At 32.3% G+C, this 24,428-nt stretch overlaps 2 protein-coding genes across 2 annotated transcripts in view; one reads left to right on the top strand and one right to left on the bottom strand.

Annotated features, from left to right (window-relative positions):
- LOC107437802 (aminopeptidase N) overlaps positions 1 to 9,401 on the top strand; it is a 135,248-nt gene extending 125,847 nt beyond the window's left edge. Inside the window, exons 18-19 of the mRNA XM_043045904.2 lie at positions 1,686 to 1,767; positions 6,848 to 9,401. Of these exons, the coding sequence (XP_042901838.1) occupies positions 1,686 to 1,767; positions 6,848 to 6,994 (229 nt within the window). The 3' untranslated portion in view covers positions 6,995 to 9,401. The remainder of the gene's footprint in view (positions 1 to 1,685; positions 1,768 to 6,847) is intronic.
- An 8,775-nt stretch (positions 9,402 to 18,176) lies between these two features.
- LOC107437799 (alpha-latroinsectotoxin-Lt1a-like) lies at positions 18,177 to 21,908 on the bottom strand. Its single transcript, XM_016049899.3, has one exon. It carries the CDS (start codon positions 21,852 to 21,854, stop codon positions 18,873 to 18,875), a length of 2,982 nt encoding a protein of 993 aa, XP_015905385.2. The 5' UTR covers positions 21,855 to 21,908; the 3' UTR covers positions 18,177 to 18,872.
- Positions 21,909 to 24,428: the final 2,520 nt, after the last annotated feature.

Below are 24,428 nucleotides of genomic sequence, written 5' to 3'. Positions count from 1 at the left end.
TCCATTGTTTTAAATTCAACTATAAACAATTCTGTTTTATCAAGTATTTTAATTACGCTTTTGCTTTAAGTATTTTAAGGATAACATCAGTGATGTTTGCTAGCTTACAACTCCATTTAATCAAAAAATAAGTTTATTTAAGTTCTTTAATACTTAATTATTTTTCGATAATTAAGCTTATCATGTCAGATAAGCTCAATGATCAAAATGAAAGCCGTTGAGGCTCAGGCGTTCGCCTTCCCATGAAGCGAATTGGGATCGAATCCCAGCGATGGCTGATCAATACGAATTCCAAATATAGTTCGCACTGACCATAAACACGTAAAATATTCTCAGTGATATACTGATCATGGGTTAGTTCCCTTGCCGTCAGGCAAACCATATGAAATTCTCGCTGTTTTCCTCTTCATGTAGCGTGAATGCCGGTTAATTTTATCAAGAAGTTCTCCACGAAGGCAACCTAATACTTGATCCAGGAGTTCCCTCGTCTTCTGGTTAGGGTTCAAAATTGCAAGGATACGGAGTTGAACATTAGTAGCCGTAAACCCAAAATTAGGTCGGCTGTTTAACGACAAAATGAAATAAAGTGATCAAAATGTACGTGTTAGCATAAGCAGACAGCAAAAGCTGTGGCACATAGACAACGTAAGCAAACTACGCCATCTGAGGTGTATTTTTTAAACTTATCTAAAACCACATGTTTGTTTATTTTTATAGTTAGACTTTTAAAACATGTTCTTATGAAACTAAATAATTTAATATCAATGGTAATTGAATTAAAAATTTTAAAAAAAAGTTATGCACTAAGCAGCAAAATTAATGAAATAAAAGGTATTTATTTGTTTGTATCAGTTAAAAATCGCCAAATAGGCACGAAGTCATGTGGAACATAAACAAATTATGCCTCGAAGTTACCAGGCACACAAAACAAAAATATATCACGGTTACAATAAAGTACGTAAACAAATAATAAATCTAAGTTAGGTAAAAGAAGTAGACGAAAAAGAATTATATTTCTACTCATTCGATGTGCGATACGACTCTGCATTTAAACAACTTATCGTTCATTAACTTTCTGACTTATGTAGAGAAACTTAGATTAACTTTAATGCGACACTTTGCTGATAAAGATTGGCTGACGTCATATGTCATCTGGGAGATCTTCCTCGTCTTGAATTGCAAGTAACCCATTGACTTGCTACTTTTATCATTTTTAAAAAATTTTTATTTATAAATAAGTATTGATGGTAATAGAGTTCGTTTGATTTTATTTGTTTTTAAATGTAAAGAATATTTAAATTTTAGTAACCTTAAACCTGATTATTAAATCATTAGATCATAATTTATTCTTCATAAAATAGATTTTTTTCAGCAAAATATTTCAAAATATTTTTTAAAAATTGAATTTTTCACACTAAACATGACAGATTTAAAGTTTTAATATTAGTTTTAATTGACCCAATGGATGATCTATTTGGCTGATGCCACTGTCCTCTTCCTAAAAATATCTCTACTATTTGGCAGGAAATAATTTCAATTGTTCTTCAACATGGAAATTTTCAACGTGTCACTTACTGTTTGTTTTAATTAGAGTGCAATTCGAGAATTCAAAGTTTAAAAAAAGGTACATTTAAAGAAACCAAATCTTTTCATTCTTTTAATCTTTTTTTTTTATGTCTTTGAAGGTATGGTAAGTCCTTCTTCGCAATCAGCAGCATGTTGAAATCAGTCACACGATCTCTCAACACACCTTTCGAACTCTTCCAGGTGAGTCGCCATTTTAATTTTATTGTTTTAAAATCATTCTAACTTACCTTAATAACGTAACTTACTTCTTAGTTTTGAAATCATTATTATCAAACGACTCTATAAATAGAATAGGCATCTCAAGGAGATATCATCACATGGAGCTCTATTTCCGTTACCATGGTTTCGTTTTTTTCCCCTTTCTTCTTCCAGAATATTCTTACTTTTTAACATGGTTTTTCGAAGCTCTATCGTCACAAGGTAAATACAAACCCACAGTTATCTGACACTTGAAGCAAAGCGATGATTTTTGAACTACATCTTGACCTAAAGAACTATCTGACCTTTAAAACAGACAAATAAATAGTTTAAAAGTTATTAAATTTTTTTAAGAAATCGCTAATGTGCCGCCATTTTTCCATCGTGATGAAAATTAAGAAAATAACTGCTTTATTCTCAGTTCTTGCAAATCTTGATGAACCCAAATAATGCAGCATTGCAGCCAGTTCTTAAATATTTAAAAAAAACTAGACCTCAAACGCTTCTCATTTTTAAAAAACTATGGCTTTTCTCCATATTAACGTTTGGCGACATTTTCATAATAAGCGTAGATAGTGCTGACTTTAGATAGGTTAAACTTGACCTAACAGTTATGAGTAACTGTTGCAAACTCATTGCAATTATGACAATAGCGTATTAATGGCAAAAAAAAGCTTCATTTGATAGGACGACGGAGCCTTTAAAAAAATTGCCTTCATGAGGCGAACAGCAATGATGAAAAAAGATTTGTTGCAACCATGGTAACGGAGAGGGTAAATCAAGTAACATTGAAGCGCCTTTTCTAGCTCTTAGAAATGTGGTACTAAAATTGCAAATACGTCTTGAAAGACTTTTTCCCAGCACAAAATATTTAGAAAGTATATTTCTTAAAAAAACGTGCTCTGTAACAACCGCCCTCAATATATATTTTTAAAAACTTTTTAATAAAGAAAATTAAAAATCTTTTATTTAAGAGATCAAATAATATTTAAGCCAGGAAGAAATTCTAGTAGTGTACTGAATCACTAGGTTGAATGAATGTCATTTGAAACTTGCATGTGTTACTTATTATCACCTTTAAGATGCACCATGTTTCCTCAGGAAATCATCTTTGTTTTGATTTTTTTTGTTGTCGCCTTCCTCAGTAATGATTCAAAATTTTTAGATACCGTTTTTCCTCGCTTAAATATTAATTTGCGACTTCTAACTTGCAGACTTTCATAGAAAAGAATTCTAATAATAAAGGGAGGTGATTACAGAACACCCTGCTGTAAAATTACTAAAATTGGCTCTATGTGCCATTAAAACACTTGAGGTATAGATTTAATGTTTTTACGTTACTAAGGTAAGTATTGTTGGCAAAACTTACAAAATGTATGTTTTCTTTAAATATTTTGCAAGCCGTATGTTATGTGTTATGTAAGTCTTTAATATTAAGGAGATTCATTACATATCTGAAACACATAGCAAAGGAACCAAAAGTAAAAGAGTTTTTAACTTTTTATACATCATTATTAGATGCGCATACTTTTGATTTTATTATATTTTAATAGTTTGTATTTTAAAATAGTGTTGATTTATTTTAATTTTTCTAGTCATTCTTTTTTTTTTCTCATTTGAAACTAACACTTTGCAGTTTATGGCTATTTAGTTCAAGATTTACCAGAATTGGATTCTATAAAATTTAAATTATGTATTTAATGTTTTTGAGATATACAGTGCGGAAAAAAAAGAGTTCTCTGAGAAACTTTTGATTTAAGAATCGGATTTTCACGTACGAGGACTCAATCTTCACGGTTTCAATCAATGCTAATTATTTTGAGCGGACAATATTTTAAATCTAACACGAGAACGTACCTTTTATGAATAAACATATATATTTTTAAATAAATTCGGATTATTAACCCTCAAAATATGAGGTGTAGCCGCCATCTGGAAAATAGGGTCTCAATAGTTTAGACAGGAGAAGGGTTGAACCTCTTAATGTTAGTTTATGCGTATTTCGCCGTATCTTGGATAGATTGCTTGCAAAAATGCTTCGATTCGCTTAAAGAATCCTCGAGATAGGGTGAATTAACATTAAAGAGTTTTCGACCCCTCTCTCCACCAAACTTTTGGTCCTATATTTTCTAGATTTCGGCTACCTCTGAAAGTTTTTAGAGTCAGGAATCCGTTGGGAAAAATTCAATTTCTAAGGGACTATTCGATGGATTTTGATCAAATTTTGTATTTAAGTATGTAAAATTACTTTCTTCAAAATTATTTAAAAAATACGTATTATTATTTAAAAAATACCGTACGGTTCAAAATTCTTTTTGACAATTTTTAAAATAAAATAATTAAAAATACTAAATATTTACTAAAGTTATAATATGCATGAAATTTTTTGCGATAAAAGCTATTTGAAATTGTGAGCAAAAATTTTGGCTATCAGAAATCCAAATACGTTAACAACAAAAAAAGGTACGCTTATTCAGAGAAAGTAAATTTCATTTTTGTGTCTTATTTTGTAACTTAAAATATCGCTCGTATTCATTAGTTAGCGTATTTGAGGTCACCCTCTCGAATCATTAAGATAAGTTCCTAATACGTGAAAAATCGATCATTATTATCAAAAGTTTCTGCTGGGTGTTCTTTTATTTTTTTTTGTACTATACTGGATACTGGATACGACTTTTAACGACCTGCTTTGGCATTATTTTAAATTATGAAAAACATGATTTTTAACTTAGTTTAGGTAACAAATTTTAAAAGAAATGAAATCTAGAATAATAATTGCGACCAACTACAGCAAAGGAAAGAGTCGTGAAAGATCGCTGAATTGTAATTTACTGTATGGGATTGAGGTGGGATATCTAATATCAACCCATAATTATTTAAATTCTTGTCAAATCCCGTCCTTGTTCTCTAACCTTATGATGAAGATGTCACCCCCGTGGCAGTATTGCAGCGACGCGGCGACATTGTCACAGAATTTTACAGAGTTCTTACTGAAAGATTTTTCTTTTGAAAAGTAAAAAAAAATCATTTTCTTTTCTACAGAAATTTACACGTAATATTTGAATCAGTCATTTAGATGTTCACTTTTTGAGGCGCTCAATTTACGCCGATAATATCGTAAATCGATGTAATATTTCGATTGTACTTTTGCCAGCTATTGATATTGATTTTTACGTGGATTTTAAATATCCTGATGTATATCAAATAATATGGAAAATTCAAATCGTGCATTTGAGTATTTATTTTTAAAGCAATATTTCTATCGAATTTTCGACAGTTATTCTATTCATTTCTCCATAGTTTATAAATCCGATATTTCTTATACGATATTACAACAACTTAATCTCGAAACACGCAATTGAGAAGCTCGATTTGGTTTTCATATCCTTGTAACTCAAATGCTGGTTCAAAAAGTATTTCACGAAGGCTCTCCCACTCCAGCAGTTCCCGTGTCTTCTGGATTGGGTTCAAGATGACAAGGATACGGAGATGAACATTGGTAGTCATAAACTGAAAATTCTCTCCGCTGTTCAACGATGGTTATAAAATAAAACAAAATCATGTCGTTGGTCACGAAATTGTAGAGTCTTGACCACCCTAGCCCACAACAGGCAGCTAGGGGACTGTAAGAAAAAATAACGCGAGTGGTCTTATTGACAATGTCAAGAAAAGTTTTTTTTTTCAACAGTAATAACACATATGTAGTAATTCAAACCTAAAATATAGTGAATATAGTTTAGAAAATAGCAAAAGCATCACGAAAACCAGCTGTAAATAAAATGGTTTTTCAGTCTTACTTTCAGCCCTGCTTCGAAAAGCGAGAGGATTCTTGTATTCAATTCCAAAATGTCTATACCTCGTAGACCAGTATTGTTTATCAACGCAATAGTTACATAAATCAACACTTTTCATTCGAATCACTAATTTAATTGGTTTCGGACCTTGTAAAATAGTCACTATTGTTAATATAGAAGAAACGTATCACCCAATAATGTACTTATTGTATTTTATTGAAATTTCGAGTTTTGACAGTCAGGGGTAATTTTTTACACGACGAATCTACACGTCATACTGCACGGCAAAAGAGATTTAATCCGACGTTCAATTCATTTAACTGATTAAGAAGTATGCCGAATCTCAATCGATAAGTTATTATGTCCCGATGATTCAGAAATTTGTCTGCTTAAAATTCATTTACTCTGAATCGATGCTAAGTAATATCCATTCAGAGATTTTATTGACTTCTTAGTGATGGATTAGCTGTTAAAACTGCTGAAAATTTTAAGACGCTTTGACCTACCATTCTGAACTAAACATCAGGTTCAGTTTGGAAGAGCCCTAGAATGGACGACTAGGTTTGAGCAGTTTTCTTTCTAATTATGGGTATCCATTTTTGTCATTATTCGAAGAGGTTCAACCAGTTCCAATAAGTAAAAAGCATTGCTTGGGTAAGAACGAGCACACTTCTGAACCGGTATTCATTTGGAATTCGACGGAAGTTGAGACAAATATGCATGATTTGGTTGTAGGATCAATTAACTTCGTTACGTCACAAAATAAAAATATTACTAGCTGTCCTTTCTGAGTAGTATCTTCTTGTCACCTCGTTTTTCGCCAACATGCGGTACAAGAGGAAGCCATACCGCGAAAGAAAATTTTCTTCACTAATTCTCCTTCCTTACTAATTTAAAAAAAAAAATAATTAAGTCGTAAAGTTTCCATTGCTGAAAAAAATACTTCAAAATATTAAAATGCAAACAAATTATTCGTAGAGAACTTCTCGTACTCCTACCTTATCATCTTCATTTTCATTTGTATATTATGAAATTTTCTTTTCAGTATTTAAAACTTCATGGCTTACTCATGGCTACTTCTTCACTTCTAATGTTAAATTAGTATAATGAAGGAGTAAGAGAGTATTTGGGTGGAAAATTTTCTTCCATGGTTTAGCGTCCTCTGAAGCACTGAATCAACGATCCAGATGCTTAAAGGATAAACATTATGCTTCAAATCTCTTTTAATTTGAAAAATACTAACATATATATATATTTTTTTTTTTCAGCTGAAAGAGTTTTACAAAAAGTACAAGAATAATCTGGGTACAGCCAACAGAGCATTTGATCAGTCGCTGGAAAATGCCGAAGCTAATGTTAGGTGGATGGATAAAAACTATGTCCACATTGTCGACTGGTTGAACTCAGTCATGTGAAAAAAATCATTTCATCTGTTTATAATATCGGTTCACTCTATTCATATAATTAAAAAACTGAAGAAACGTTTTCAACTAAAAGAAAGTTGTCATTACAGGAGCAAATCATTTTAATTTATTAAAATTGTTCTTTTTTTTCTTCTTTTTTTTTTGTCATATTTTTGAAAACCTAAAAAGGAAAGGGAAAAAAAGCATTTGTGTTTGTTTAAAATTCTGATCAAAAACGTTTTTTCTGTTACTTTACAACTTTGTGTATGATTTAATTTAATATTATGAATGGGTCTTTAAAATAAATTTCGAAAATTTAGTTTTTGAAACTAAAATCAAACAATAACAGAATTTAACGTTTGTTAAAATATTTTGAAGAATAAATATGTTTAGTATATTTTCTATATGAAAATGCAGCTCAAGCAATGATTGTACTTAAATTCGTAATTTTAATTCATAAACTATTTTAAAAAATAATTCTTCAGAATTATTTTCAGGCTTTGATTTTACCACTTTTTGTAAATTATGAAAGTTTCTTATACTACTCAGTTGTATGTCACTGTTTTTCGATGTTATTACCATTTACAGTTCTTCTCACTTTCGGATTATAAAATATTTATTTTAAACTTTTAGATATATATTTACTTTAAGCACTATTTTTAATGCATTTTGAGACCTAAGTAGCCTTTTTTTTAATCAATTTTAAACACCACTTAGTGCTGCCACCTCCCGTGACTATCCACAACCTAATGCTGAAGCAGTTGCCACGGGAAAAGAATTGCGCCATCTGTTGGCCATTCCGATTACGAATACATTTACAGGAACTGTTGCCGAAGTTGAACCATATTTAACATTAGAAATGTACTCGACTAGAAAATTTTTGTTCTGAAGTATTACTTAAATATAATAGAAATGCTTCAGACATGATTCGCACTTTCTGATTCTGAAACATAAAGAAGAAAAAATGTATTAACAGGGTAAAATTTGAAAAAAATTGAGAATCATTCATTTATTCAAGTGATTTTTATTCAGAAGGAAAACGCTTCCCAAATTAGTGATGTTTAGAAAAGTTTAATAAATAATTTATGAAATATTTAAGTTATTTGTCTGATCTAATTTTTTACGGTAAAATTATATACATAGTTTTGAATTATAGATGTGTCAAGCACTTTAACCGCTTCAAAAAATGCTATAAAGCGTTCATTAATTCGCTCTTCATGAAATATTTAATACCATTCCATCAAAATATCGATTTGGTGAATTAAACTAATTTGGTGAATTTTAATTGAAACTAATTTGGTGAATTGTAGAACATTTGAACAAACATGAGTTACACAATGTTCATTAAAATTTGACATTGAAGTTTATTTTTGGAATCCTTATCAAAAATAATCTAATAAACTAATATTTAAATAAGGAAAAAAATACTCTCTTAATTATATGCTGTTGGAGACGGCACTCCAAAACCTGTTTGGTTGCAAGATCAAAAAAATCGTCTTTCCCCCCCCCCCCACAGACTATATATTTATTAAGGATTAATCTGGAAATTATATCTGCTTTCTTCTTTTGTCACAGACCATTTTCATTATACGCTTTTCTGAATACCAAAACTAAAAGAATTTTACTTCATTTTAGTTGAGAATCCGTTGTTTACAATTACTAATGCACCAACAAAATTTATGTTGATATTCAGCTTAGAACGGAAAATAAAACCGGTCCATATCCAACCGGTTAACAACACATTTATTTATTTATTTTTTAAAAATAAGTAAATGAAATATTATAAGCGAAATTGTTTTCATTATAATTCTTTTATTGCTAATTACGCTCTTCTGACTGAATACGAAATATTCATATTATACACCATTCTAATTAAGTATTTTGATCCCATACATTCTTTCAATTAAATATTTAAATTAAGTTTTTTTTCGGAACGTAATAAACTAAATTCAACTTTTTCAGAAGATGCTGTGCTTAGTCCACCGTAGTTACTCCTATGAAAAAGTCACTCTATAACTCCCTTTCAGAAATCAAACACATTTCTTAAAACGTTGATATGTTTAATAGTGTTACCAGGTTAAAATCATTATAATTGAATATTTTATTTTAGTCTTAGCTAGTAAGCCATACTTTTTATAACCTAAATTACTTTTGTCATTGTTTCAAAATTGATTGTATGTGGGTCTTTAGATGAATGTCATATTTTAAGCAAAAGTTGCATTGTTTTTTTCCTTGTTTATCTGACAAACACGCAAACTTTTTTTTAAATGTTTATAGCTTGCTGAAAGAAGGGATGAGATCTCTTTTTCAAATGTTCTTGATTCAAAGCATTCCAAATGATGAACCTGTAGTTATTCTGTTTTTGTATTTTTATCATTTAGAAGTGCCTCATTCAGTAAAATAAATTTGTTGTTTTTAATGGGTGTCTCTTTATCTGCTGTTTTAAGAAACGTCTTTTTAATATTCAATCTAAATTTAACAATTAGGAATTTCGCACTTTTTTTCAACACTATTCACTGCTGAGTTAGGATTATTACGTTGCGAGTGTAGAGTTTGGTATATTATGGTTCCTATTTTCTTAGTGATAAGCAATATTACTTTTTAGACATCTCTTCGTATTTAGTACACTAAACGATAGAGTGATTTTAAAAATCTGAATTCGCACACTCTCAATCACTCTATTAGATCCGTGTTGAGTGAGGGTATGATAGAGCCTTCCAATGACGTGAACTGGGTTCGCATCCTAGCGATGGCGGATCGATGTGAATTCCGGCTCACACCGACCATAGTGCTGACGAAAAATAACCTCAGTGGTAGACGGATCAAGATTTTGAGTCTCCTTGACGTCAGGCTAACCGTGAGTTTTTCGTGGTTTTCCTTTCCATGTAACGCAAATGATGAGTTCCATCAAAAAGTCCTTCACGAACGCAAATTTCTCCCAATACTTAAACCAGGTGTTCCTTTGTCTTCTGGATTGGTTCAAAATGGCGCGGAGTTGAACATGAGTAGTTGTAAACCCAAAAACTGGGTCTGCTGTTCAACGACGGTCATGAAATAAAATGTACAGAGAGAGAGACCTTGTTAAAAAAGAACTCATATAGTTTCAAAAAAGACTCATTTAGAAGAAGAAATGCTCCATGTTATCTGAATCAGTTAACAGTTAATCGGAATTAAATGTATCTTCATTTTTTTTAAACACGCATTGAGTCTATGATAACCGATCCTACCTTCTATTATTTTTCATGACTAGTTTTATGTTTCTAAATAACCTGGTCTTTCCTTTAATGTACGTCTGTATAAATGGAACCGTAGAAGTTTCAGAAGCAACTTATTTTTACGTCCCATTCGAAACGCTCTTTAATTGTAACGCCTCTGGGTTTTTTCTTGAGAGGACACTATACCGCAGGAGAATTTCACAGCATTTGAAACTTCGTGGTCTGCTTGAATTCATTTTTCTATGAATTTTGAAATACCGATAGAGGTAAAAAAAGAATTTTATCATGAAAAGCTTCTCTTTCTAGTGGTGTATATGTTCAGTATATTGTATTATATATTAAAAAATTTTGATTAAAATAATGTAATAGTTTTTTGTGTTACTATTATAAAATTTGGTTTTACTATACACCAGGGCTGATTGTGCTCCGGAAAAAATCCGGATTTCCGGATGTTTCGCTAACCGTGATCCGGATGTTTCCGGAGATCGAAGGTTAAGACGTTTAAAAAAATCATTGATCACAAAGGTTTCCGGAAATCAAATTTTCAAAGGTGGAACTTAAAAACTCAGTTTATTTTCTTTGTTTGTATGGGAGAGCCAGATACTTTATAAGCTTATGTTCAAGATTAATATTCATTTTTTTATCAGTAAATAGTTATTATAATCATAAACTCAACAAAGAAAGACATATTTGTAAATTTCAATTACTTCTCCAAGTGACCATTGGTATGTGTAGAATTTTAAATATATTTTAAGTAAATTAAGAAGCATTGAGAAAAAGGAAAAAACCTTGTTTAAATTTTTTTTCTAATTTTTCGACTTAAAAAAAAATTTAATTTTTCTTACTCAAGAAATTTTCCGGAATTTTAACTTGGGCTCACAATCACCTCTGATACATACTCTTGTGCGCAATATATTGAAGAACCATAGCTCTAAAGAAATTCATTAAATTTATTTTCTTTTGCATTAATTACTTTTTAGTTTTAAAAATGACATTATATAGATTGAAAATTAATACTATTGTTTATATTAGATTGTAATTATAAGCTTTTTTAAACAAAATATAATTTTTGAAATGCAGTAGAGTCCCGGTTAACCGAGTCGATGTTGACCACGACTCACTTGGATAACCGAAAAACTCGGTTTAGGTGAAGTGTATAAAAGAGGGGGGGAAAGAGTTGGTATAAATGTAATCTATTGAATTCAGAGATTTCTATTAGTCTTGAAAAGCATAATTATATAACGGATTTCGAAAATAAGAAAAAATCTTGCAAAAAGTAGTTTTTTTTAAAGTGGGTGCACCTGAACAAACCCTTGTGGGGTTTTTCCAATTCGCGCCTAAGTATAGTTTGTCTAAAGTAAGACCTCCCCTAGTCATTCGTCTGGACCCTTGGCGGTGACTATGGTAACGAGGTATAACTATTTCAGGTAGGGGTGTGGGGTCACTGATTTGGGAAGGTTTCGGGTCGAATCAGTAAGAGAAAGGGGATTTTTTCTTCGGTCTATTGTGTTATCCCTAGAGTGAAAAGAAGCTACCCTCCCTGAAATGCATTGTTCTTGTTTTCATAGCAGAAGACGGCCTCAGTCATTGTGGCGGGGGATGTTCTTACCGTAGACAAACAATAGATCATTCTTTAGTGGGACATATTAGTAACAGATTATAGATTCTCCATTAAAACAGTAAACTTCTTTGCATGAGACTATCAGGATAGCCTATACTTTAATTGAACGTGCAAAATACAATAATGAAATAGTAGAGGTCTCTTCAATTCTCCATTGAGACAGAAGTGTAAAACTTATACCTTGAGACTGACAAGATGAGCCATACTTTACTGGATCATACATTGGCGAAACAACAGAAGTCTCTTCAATTTTTCATTGGAACAGTAGTGTAAACGTTTTGCATTAGACTATCAGAATGAACCACCATACTTTACTGGAACTTACATTGGTGAAATAGTTCTTACATTGGTGAAACGTTGGAACAGTGGTGTAAACGTTTTGCATTAGGCTATCAGAATGAATCACATTTTACTGGAACTTACATTGGTGAAATAGTAGAGGCCTCTTCAATTTTTCATTGAAACAGTAGTGTAAGCGTTTTGCATTAGATTATCAGAATGAACCACCACACTTTAGTGGAACTTACATTGGTGAAATAGTATAGCCTCTTCAATTTTTCATTGGAACATTGGTGTAAAAGTTTTGCATTAGACTATCAGAATGAACCATACTTTAGTGGAACTTACATTGGTGCAATAGTAGAGACCTCTTCAATTTTTCATTAGAACAGTGGTGTGAATGTTTTGCATTAGGCTATCAGAATGAACCATACTTTAGTGGAACTTACATTGGTGCAATAGTAGAGACCTCTTCAATTTTTCATTAGAACAGTGGTGTAAATGTTTTGCATTAGACTATCACAATGAACCATACTTTAGTGGAACTTACATTGGTGCAATAGTAGAGACCTCTTCAATTTTTCATTAGGACAGTGGTGTAAATGTTTTGCATTAGGCTATCAGAATGAACCATACTTTAGTGGAACTTACATTGGTGCAATAGTAAAGGCCTCTTCAATTTTTCATTGGAACAGTAGTGTAAGCGTTTTGCATTAGATTATCAGAATGAACCACCACACTTTAGTGGAACTTGCATTGGTGAAATAGTAGAGGCCTCTTCAATTTTTCATTGGAACAGTGGTGTAAACGTTTTGCATTAGGCTATCAGAATGAATCACATTTTACTGGAACTTACATTGGTGAAATAGTAGAGGCCTCTTCAATTTTTCATTGGAACAGTGGTGTAAACGTTTTGCATTAGGCTATCAGAATGAATCACATTTTACTGGAACTTACATTGGTGAAATAGTAGAGGCCTCTTCAATTTTTCATTGGAACAGTGGTGTAAACGTTTTGCATTAGGCTATCAGAATGAATCACATTTTACTGGAACTTACATTGGTGAAATAGTAGAGGCCTCTTCAATTTTTCATTGGAACAGTGGTGTAAACGTTTTGCATTAGGCTATCAGAATGAATCACATTTTACTGGAACTTACATTGGTGAAATAGTAGAGGCCTCTTCAATTTTTCATTGGAACAGTGGTGTAAACGTTTTGCATTAGGCTATCAGAATGAATCACATTTTACTGGAACTTACATTGGTGAAATAGTAGAGGCCTCTTCAATTTTTCATTGGAACAGTGGTGTAAACGTTTTGCATTAGGCTATCAGAATGAATCACATTTTACTGGAACTTACATTGGTGAAATAGTAGAGGCCTCTTTAATTTTTCATTGGAACAGTGATGTAAACTTTTTTCATTAGACTATCAGGACGAGCTACACTGGCAAAACAGTAGAGGTCTCTTTAATTCTTCATCAAGACATTTGAGTAAACTTTTTGTAAGAGACTATACTAGTATTTGTAAAAGTTAAACTTAACTCAAACATATATTACTGGACACATTAGAGAGGTCTTTTGTTGAGATATGGTTGGCTAATGACATTGGCAACGTTTTCAAGAGACTATTTGGTTAAATTATGCTTTATTGGAAGATAGGTTATTTCAGTGGTTCATTAATACAATATCGTGTTAATAAAGATGTTTGCAATGCTAATACATGGAGAAAGCAAGTAATGTCCTTTGTTAAATCATGGGTAATTTGCAATACAAATTTCCATTATCACGTTGAATATTTTTTGGAAATTACTCGTCTACAAACATGATAAATGAAAGACCAAAATTATTAACTTTCACCAGTGTATGTCAACAATCATAGTTGCCTTGGTTAAAGTTCAAAATATTTATTATGTCCGATTTGATAATAATTTATTCATCGGTTTTTGAATTCGATATTTTACTATCCGATTCGGAAAAGCATAAGTGTTGGGAATATCCGGGCAGGGATAATAATCGGTTTTTTCTACCGTATTAGTTTTTAAAATCTTTGCCCGGCATACCCTGCACTGTTTTTTATTTTTTTAAATTTGAGTATCATCTCACGGTATACACTTCCCCCATAATTCCTACGCTTGTGTTATTTTGTAAAAAAAAATACCACAGCCCGGTATACCCTACTCTGACGTTTATCTAATCGATATTAAAATATTAGGGAATAAATTAATATTGGAAATTCACTAAAGTGACTATGTGGTTATTGCCATTCACCGGTGAAAGTTGACTATTTCCAGATTTCGGTCTTTTACGATGATATGTAAACTATAATTTGTTATGGAGACAAATTTAATCATTTATTTTGGTACCATTGGGGCACCAATCAACATGTCGAACATTGACCAGGTTGACCAAACATTGCGTAAGCACCTAAATGAGGAAAGGGGGTTTGTTATTTGCTTATTTTTGCTAATAGGAAGGGAGGATGAGCAATGCTTACGTAAGAGACTAAAATTTAATTTTTGATTTAATTTTTTAAAGATAAGTAAAATAATAAATTTGGAAAATTTTTATAAAATAAATTTCTTTTACGAAAAATTGTATCTTTCATTTCAGTTTAATCCAAAAATTCTTAAAATTAAATTGCTACAGTAGAAGTGTAAGTTTAAACAAAGAGGAGTTACAGTTTTCTAATATGAACTTAATAGGGGGTTTGTAATTTGCTGATAAAATAAGAGGTTAAACGTGTGCTTACATAATATTTGAACAACCCTTTAAAAGAACAATACTATTATGCAACCAGTTATTAAAAATAATGTGATATATAGAAAATATACAGAATAGTTTCAGTTCTATTACACCCCCCTATAGTGAACCAGCAATAAGTGGCCTATAAACTGGTACACTCTATCAAAAATTTACTTTTACACATTGTTCAAAACAGTGACTGCAATAGGTACACAGTTTGCTTTATAAATTGTTCAACTAAATGCTCTGTCTACAACGAATATTCTTCCTAAAATGAAATTTTAAGCAAAACGTTACGTTATTCTCCATATAGCGTTTTTTTTATAGATGTTTCACTTTTTGTCATCTATTAAGCACTCTTATGCATTACTTCCTTTTTAATTAAAAAACACAATTATATTTTATCACATAGACTAAAAAAATTTTATTATTTATTTAAATAAACTGCTTGTAGGAGTCCATTTTAAATTAACTCTAGACAAATGTAAATTTCTGTTCATTTCAAGTAACTACCAGAAAAATATTATTTTAAAATTAAAATCGATGAATTTGTATTCATAACACTATTCAATGGAATGCATATTGAATGAATAAGAATACAATAGACCTGTGACAAATACGTTCTAAACATCAATAGTTTAGACCAAAACATGATGAATAATATTGATTTTTATAATAATGTTAAAAAAATAATTATTACAAGTGTAGTACATATTGAAATAACTGTTTAGATAGGGGTTAGATAGGGATAGAACTGTTTGATAAGGATTTGTAATAAAAAAATGAAAATTAATTCAAATGACATACTTTAAGATATCGCATTCATTTGGTGTTTAAACAATAATATAATTATGCATTGTTTCTTTTCATTTTTCTAATAAGTACTATAGTATTAAAAAGGAAGAGTATTCCAAAATAGTTATGGAATAATGATTATTCAAAGAAACTAATGGAGTATGTGATTAATTAAGATCGCTCTCAATCCCATAGCAAGAAATTAGACTGATCTCTTTTAGTAATACTTGTTCAATCTGAAATAATATTTTATTTAATCGTAATTTTTTTGAAAAAAAGACTTATTTTCCTTCTACTTTATAATGCATATTATGCTCGGCCAACAAAAATTAATTCGGACCAGTATGGTAACAACTATGGATAGATTTAACCACAAAAGGTCGTATTATTCTTAAATTATTATTAAAATAATTGTAAAATCAAGTATAATTACTGAGAATAATACGACCACAAAGAATCATATTATTGAATTATTAGAATAACAGTAACTGAATGAGAAATAATAATTGAGAATAATAAGACCGCAAAGGATCATATTATTCTTTAATTGCTCAAAAAATCGAGAATGAGGCGACCAAAATGAATCTTATTATTCTTAAATTGTTAGAATAATAATAATTGAGAATCATACCACCACAAAGAGTGGTATTATTCTCAATTATTTCTCTTAAATTTGTTGCTAAAGATATTTGATTTTTCTCCTTTTACAACAAAAACATTTTATCAACGCATTAATAATGACTTTTGTTATAATTTCAATATTATTATTAAGATAGTGCATATTGAAAAAGTTATTGAATAGTGGTTATATAATGTTATATTTTCAAATGATATAACATTTGTTGTATTCTTTCAAATATTATACTTAAACTCTATGAATATGTGTTTTTTGTTATCGACTGTAACAAAAACATTTAAAAAATGGATTCCTTTTAATTCATAGTTGTAGAATACAGTATTAAATCAATCGTTTTTTGCCAACACATTTGAAACTTTGGAGAAATGGTTAAAATTGTATAAAAGTTAATGAAAAAATATTATTAATACGAGATTTTTTTATCTCTCTCGCTTCTTATTTAATTTTTTTATCAGTGTTAGAGACATTTTTTACAAAATTGAGAGTGGTGCTTAAAAATTCTGACAATTTAGAAAAAACAAATAGGTTACATAAATTAATAATTCGAAAATAATTTGCGAGAGTTTCAGCAGAAAATAATGTATCACAAAATGAAAATAATAAATGAAAAAATAACCACTTTATAGTTTCAGCCAATTGAATTTAAAATAAATAATGCAAACGGAAAGTAATGAGGAACATTTTATTCGTTACATGTCCTCTTCTTTTCTTTCCTTTTTTGAAAGAAAAAAAAAAGAATTTACTTTTTCTTTTCAAACATATATGGATCCATTGAAATTTTTCAAATAGTTTTTGTGAAATCAAACTAATATACGTCTTTTTTAAATTTATAAATCAGAAACTATTCAACTAATTGCACTCAAGTTTTGTACTTCTCCAATTAAAATTAGATTCTTTAAACTGATGTAAAAATTTATATACTTTACAAAATTTATATACTTTACAAAATTTATGTACTTTACAAAATTTATATACTTTACAATTTAAACTCTTTTCGACTATTATCAGATAAAATAATAAATAATTATTAAAAATTATTCTTTGAGTGGAATTATCTTTGGATTAAAAAATTTATATAATTTTGTATAAACAGCTCTCATGATCAATATATTGGAATCTTATTTCGCGGATTTCGGGTACCCGTCATATTGTGTGTGTCAAAAATCGAAATCCGTCGAAAAGACTATGTTTATACAGAGAGAATTCTTTTTTTTTTTTTTTTTTTTTTTTTTTTTTTTTTTTTTTTTTTTTTTTNTTTTTAAGTTCTTTTTTTACTCTGATTAATTAGCCTATATATGGTCTGGCCCATCTTCAAACCAATAAAATAGAGTTTTAGTATGAAAAAATCCAATTGTTCAGGGTATTCCGTCGTTTTTTTTTTTTTTTTTACACGCTTTATGTTTATAAAAAAAAGCCAATATGTAGAATAAAATTATTTTCGCTATCGTTCTGTTTCTCATCTTTTCTATCGTAAATTCGAAATAAATTTCTTTATTTTTTCTTCCTATTCTTATCCAAATATCGATGATAGACGATTTATATTGTACATGTCTTATAAAAGAAACTTTTTTTTTAGATTTTGATGACATGATTGTATCGTATAACTTGATTCATTCCCTCTCCTTATGGTACAAAATAGTAAAAATAAGCAGTTTGTATTTTTTCCCCTTTTTTCGTTTTGCTTATTTATTTATGTAACTCCGATGCAACACCGGTGTCCCTTTCATATGTTTTTTTCTGACACTTTATTTATAAGTAAAAATATTTTTTGGTGTTTTTTAATTATAAGAAAGTTGTCAAATAGCTGCTAAAAACAATTTGTTATATTATCTTAATTAGATTAAGAGTAAAATATAGAATCCCAAAACAAAGAAAGAACGAAAAAATAATAGCTTGAAAATTGTTTCTTTTTTTTTCATTTATGTTCGAAAATTTATTAATAATTGGTGTTTGTGAATTACAGAATTTGCAATGATGAATTTTTCTTCGCTCCAAATAGTTACAAATAACTGCAAATTTGAAAAACTATTGTTTGGAAGTGAGCCGCGTTTTGAAGACCTTTAAAGCAAAATAAAGGCAGCTGTGTTTCATGTTGTATTTCAATAACCCTAAATTATTAAAGTTCTAAATAAAAATTTCTTCACTTATTTTGACCTAAGATAACCTAAAGATTTTGACCTAAGTTAAGATAACGAAAAAAAGAATGAAAAATATGTTACTAAAAATTCTGCGTAAAGGAGTTGACTAGACTTTTATTTTAACATTATCGTTGACTTTAAGGAAGGCTTACAAAAAATTTAAATGCATAAAAAAAGAGGAAATACAAAATTTAAATGCTATATTTATGATATTAAATTCTAGAAAACGCAGATCGGTCCCATAATTTATTATTATTATTTTAAAGAATATGCCAAAAATGCACATTAGGGCGACAAAACTTTTACTTTCACATTTAAATGAAAGGGAAAAAAGACAAAATAAACAGAGAGGGCAATTTTTTTCTTCTTATTTTTGTGGCATTTTGCCAAAAATGAATATCAGAGCTGTTTTGAGTTCCAGGTGTATGGGATTAAGTTTTACAAAGACCTTTGTTTCAGAATTAGTTGCAAACGGTTTCATCTTCCAAAACGGCTGTAATGAATTCCTCAACTTGTTGCGGTCCTAAACTAGAATAATCTTTCAAGTAAGAACACAACGAGCTCACCAGTTCCTTCTTACTTCCTCTCAAAACAGCTTTGTAGACCTTCGAATGCAGGTCAAAAAGATCTTCGTTCCGAACCCCAACCGATTCCATTATCCTCCCGAGACTCTCTGTGATGTTGAGAGCACGAGCTCTCGCCCATAACGGAGACCCTGAATGAACCCATTCGGAATTGTATTTCTCATTCGTGACTTTCCGAACGAACAAATCTAACAAAAGCAACGCACCGTTTAAATCAACTGATTTTAAGCTTTCCTTCACTTTCAAATTTTCCGATGGCTTTGAAGGATGGTCCAAAAGATGATGAAGAGCATCTCTCACATAATTGCCGTTGTGATTCAATGCAACGAATGGTTTCTTATTCTTTGAGTCAAACGTCAATTTATTAGAATCTTCGATATCTCGGCGATATTGCCTAGTGCAGCGGCCTCTCTGCACTAGCAGGTCTAGAATTTCTCCCTTTGCTAACTCACAGGCCAAAGTATCCGCATCCCTGGCTCGTGTATTATCTTCCAATCTTTGTTCTTTTTCCTTGTTTAATAATGGAACAATCACGTCCTTCTTACCGTGGATGATGGCAAGATTGAGGGGTGTCTGGTCTTTGGATGTCTTTTTATACACTTTTGCTCCATTTCTGAGCAGGACATTGACCGATTCCTGCTGGCCACTAGCAGCGGCCAAATGTAGGGGCGTCTGCATGTCGGCGTCTAAAACATCGACCATGATGTGCCGTTCTCTACCTTCGGTCTCTAACAAATCTACCACGAACTCTGGTTGCTTGAAAAATACGGCATAATGCAATGCAGTCCACATTCTTTCTCCCGCTGCATCATTGATTCGTCTTTTATTCCTCGTCAAGAGATCCTCCGTCAACCCGTCAAGCCCCTTCATGGCGGCATAATGCAGTGGCGTCATATTATTGTTGTCTTTCGGCCACTTATTAATATTACTGGTTTGCAGTAACCTTCTAAGAGGATATTCTAGATGCAGGATTGTAGAGTAATGCAGTGGGGTCAAACCACTAGCATCTTTCGCATTCGGATCAACCTTTCCACTGTCTAGCAACTTACTGCAAATACTCAGACTGAAACTTGTGTCGGCCACGCTAAGGTGCAAAGGAGTCATTCCGGCTTTATCTTTTAGATTGGGGTCAATGCTGGCAGTTGCCAACAAAGCTTCCACAATATCGTCAGACTGTTGACGAACGGCCAAATGTAATGGGGTCAAATTATAAGTGTCAGTTTGAACATTGACGTTTGCTCCTAGCCTAATCAGTTCATTCACGACGCCAATTTGCTTTCGTTCCGAAGCAATGTGAAGCGGCGTGAAGCCAACAGAATCTTTCAGATCAATGAGTGAGCTGTCTAACTGTAAAATGTGAGAAAGTAAACTGACTCTGCCGTTTTCTGCGGCGGCATGGACGACGCCTCTTTTATTCTCGAACACCGCTGCCAAGCTTGCCCCCAAGTTCTGATTGAGAATGATCATGTTATTTAAAACTTCGGCGTCATTGAGAGATCTTTTAGATGGCAAGTTATAGAGATCCCTGTCTACGTCCCTAAATATTCTCTGGATCCCCGAGACGATGCGTACTAATTCCGGGGGGTTGTTGTCAAACTTTCGAAAAACTAGCCTGTTCATTGGATGTTCACTTCTGAGCTCAATATTGGGATTAGCTACGCTAATAACGTCGTGCGTTATCCAATTGCTAATTTTAGAATATTTACCTCCACTTTCGAACTGCAGCGCGTAGCTAACCTTACCACCGTTTTTCCAATCCAGAAAGTCAGTGTTACTATTTAGAGGACCTTCGTAGGTGCTGAATGTAATCTCTATGTCATTTCGGGGTGTCATAGATATAATGGGTAAAACCATGTCGTTTACTCTTTGTTTCAGCGCTCCTAAAGTTGTCATTTGGTTTTCAATAGCTTGGTGCATAGAGCTTTGTGCGTCATAAATCTTTTCTGCCCCACTGAGCAACTGCGTCACTTTGTCTATTAAACCATTTTGTTTTCCCAGAATACTCTTGAAAGTTGTAAAGTAAAAGGACAATTTGTTTACGTGCCTATTGAATTTATCCAACTCGTTCTTCTGATAATAATGTTCGGAAATGTAAGCATATTGATCCAAAAGGGAAAAGACAATCGTAGCGTACGTCACTGTTCCGTAACTTAAAGCAACGAGAGCATTGTACGCATTTTTATCATTGTTGCCACTGGGGTTGACGTAATTCTGTCCCATGATCGAATATAATGCCCCGTATAACGTGCCTTGCTGTTTTATGTACTCAAAAAGGATGTTGCCTTCGATTTCCTGTTGGATGAAATTTATGTATTGTTCTTTGTTAGCGTTCCGCTTGTTTTCTTCACTCGTCGCGAAAGCAGAACTCGCGCCTGTAATGATGGCCGCGTTCCTGTTGATATCCTGAGAATCCATCTTTGTCAGAACTAGCTCAAATCCTGCTCTCATTTCTCGCCTGGTTATTTCTAGCTGAGTCAGAGTTTCACTGATCTTCCCAGATATGTCTTTTAGAACTTCCATTTGCTCATCCAGCTTCCGGTTGACTTCGCTGAATTTCTCATTTAGTTTTTCTTCCAGCTCTTTGAATGGAACGTCAGAGCAATCTCTATCAATACTGGCATCACCCAGCAAACCTTTGACCGCTGAAGTGCCCAGCATGAGACCGCCCATGACCACCCCTAGCCCCGGCATGACCAAAGCACCCGCAATCGCTCCTACTGCACCCGCCACCCCCAGAAAAGTGTCGAAAGCGTTCGTATCTTTCTCTAGGCGCTTGCACTTCTCTGCTAACTGCTCTAACTCGGCATCTCGCGTCAATCGCATCAATGCCCGGATATTCTTATCGACGGAAGAAGACATGAATAGAATCAATACTTACTTACAGCAAAAAACAAAAAAATGTTTGAGAGAAAAATGCGTGAAGTACTGTTTTGGGAAACTTATTTATACTCAAAAATTGAGACTTCAGAACCTCCTCCATTTTTTATCATATTTTTCTTTTATTGCATAAATGTATTTAGAAAAAAAAATTGAATGCAACAATGATCTTTAGTATGATAACATGTCAGCTTTTTGCAGCTGCACACATCTGCTGATTGACGGAACATTGGCAAATGTCTTTTGGAATTCCACCACATTTTTTTACATTTCATTTCATGTATTTTTCCCCATTAAAATTCCTTTTTCGTTAACAAAAGTAATTTTTTTTTAATTTTATTTTTTTTTTAAATTTGTTTAAACCTTTCGAGACTTAATGTATTGGACAAAGTTTGGTAAACTTTTTTCACTTAAAAAATCACCACATTATAAATTACCCTATTTTAATATTTTTGGCTTCAAAATCATCGATTTTTTCCTTTCGAAATATCAAGGAGAAACGGTGGTTGAAAATTCTCTGTCTCGAATCGCACAATCACGTGATTTTATTGTGATGACATAAATTGTGACCATCTCCACGCTTCATTATATTTTAATTCTATTGTTCAAACCAAAATTTCTTTAAATACATTCCTGTAGACCCAATCTTATGAACTGATCGTAAGGACATGGTCCATAGTAGAACACCAAAGCCAAGCATCACTGGCTGCTGTCAGTAAGGGGTGTGTGACCACTTTGATCAGCCTAAGTAGGGACCAAGGGTGTGCGGTATCGGTTCGCGTTAAACTGTTCTACCGTAAAGTGCTCGACCTCGCTCGCAGGTCGTCGGGTTACCGAAGCGGAGGAGCTAGTTCCTCTGCAAAGGATCAAAATTGCGATAGCATGTCTTCGGATCATCCTGAGGGATGTTTCCCAGACCGTCGCCAATAGCATATTGTGCTGCTCTAGTGCGACGTAAATAAAATTCCTACCTACCCTCCTAAAATTCTTTTAATTTTAAATACAAGCTAGTAGCATAAAAGAATCAATTCTTAACCGTAACCGAATCTTCCAGATCAGTACTCTCATTTCATGAAAAATCTCTTCCCAAGTGATTTTTGCACTGATTTGGATTTCAATCATTCAAATGTTTTGCAACTCAGTATATTTTTTTCGTGCGAAATATTGTAAGCGTTTTTTTTTCTTGTCAGTTTTTGTAACCATTGATTTCTCTTTTTTATACTCAATATTTTAAGCAGTTTCTTTTATTTCAAACTTACCATTTTTTATGCTAATTATTGAAACCAGTTTTTTTCCTTCAAAATAATGTAATATTACCTATGTTTTTTTGTACAAGATATTGTATCCAGTTTTTTTTCTCTTTTTTTTTTGTGCTAGTAACCAAAATAAGCAAATTTTATTCATTCCAAACATTGTACAGAGAGATTTTTCCAAGTAACATACTCTACTCAGAAACAAAATCATTACATTACATTCAAAACATTACAAAATATTGTACCCGGTGACTTTTTCCAAGCAATATGTTCATGAAAGATGTTGAAAGATCATGAAAGAAGACGAAATAGTTTGAAAGCTTCTTACTGGAAGCGTTATTTATACAAAATATTGTATACAGAGACTTTTTCCAAGCAGCATATTCTACTCGGAGGTGTTTTTCATACAAAACATTTTACCCGGAGATTGTCAGCGCAAAATGTTTTATGATTGTCGTTGAACAGCAGACCCAATTTTGAGTTTACGGCTACCGTTGTTCAACGCCATAGCCTTGTAATTTTGACCCCAATGCACAAGACAAGGGAACCAGCGAATTAAGCACTGGGAGAATCTTTGCCTTTCTGGAGGACTTTTTGGTGTAACTAACCAGCATTTACATTATATGGAGAAGAAAACCACGAAAACCTCCCACAGTTAGTTAGACGGCAAGGAAACTCTAACCCATGATCCGTCTACCACTGAGGACATTTTACGTCAGCACAGTCACCGGTGCGGAATTTGTATCCACCAGCCATCGCTGAGATTCGAACCCGGTTCACCTCAATGGCAGGCGAATGCTCTATTCTCTGAGCCACCACGGCTCAGCACAAAATATTGGGGAAAAGAAAGTTATGCAATTAATAACAAATCAAATATGTTTTTGCATTTAAATATAGTATAAATTTCACATAATAACAGCACCTGAAATTTTAAAATCCCTTGCATTGGAGACCATGTATACTGAGTACCCAAAACATCAATGGTTACACATTTATACAGATGGCTCTTACTCTGACTTGTAAATGGCTGCCGGATCCGGTGTTTTCTCTGATCTCTTTGCCTTCTACGCATCTGCCGGGAAATACAAAACGGCCTTCGATGGCGAAGTACATGCTATATATATTGCATTGAAACAACTGTTGGCCATCCATTCAAAATTTGGAAAAGTTGTATTGCTGTCAGATTCAGGCAATCGGGTCACAGGGAGACACTTTGTCGGATGAAGTGCTTAAGTGTCGGAGACTTATTAGACTTTTGGCACTAAAAAACAAAAGCGTAGTCATCTTGTGGATTCCCAGCCAT

The sequence above is a fragment of the Parasteatoda tepidariorum genome, chromosome 9, assembly GCF_043381705.1.
Source record: "Parasteatoda tepidariorum isolate YZ-2023 chromosome 9, CAS_Ptep_4.0, whole genome shotgun sequence".
In the NCBI taxonomy this organism is placed as follows: domain Eukaryota; kingdom Metazoa; phylum Arthropoda; class Arachnida; order Araneae; family Theridiidae; genus Parasteatoda; species Parasteatoda tepidariorum.
The sequence above is the reverse complement of the archived record's forward strand: the minus strand, read 5'-3'. Positions and strand labels throughout refer to the sequence as shown.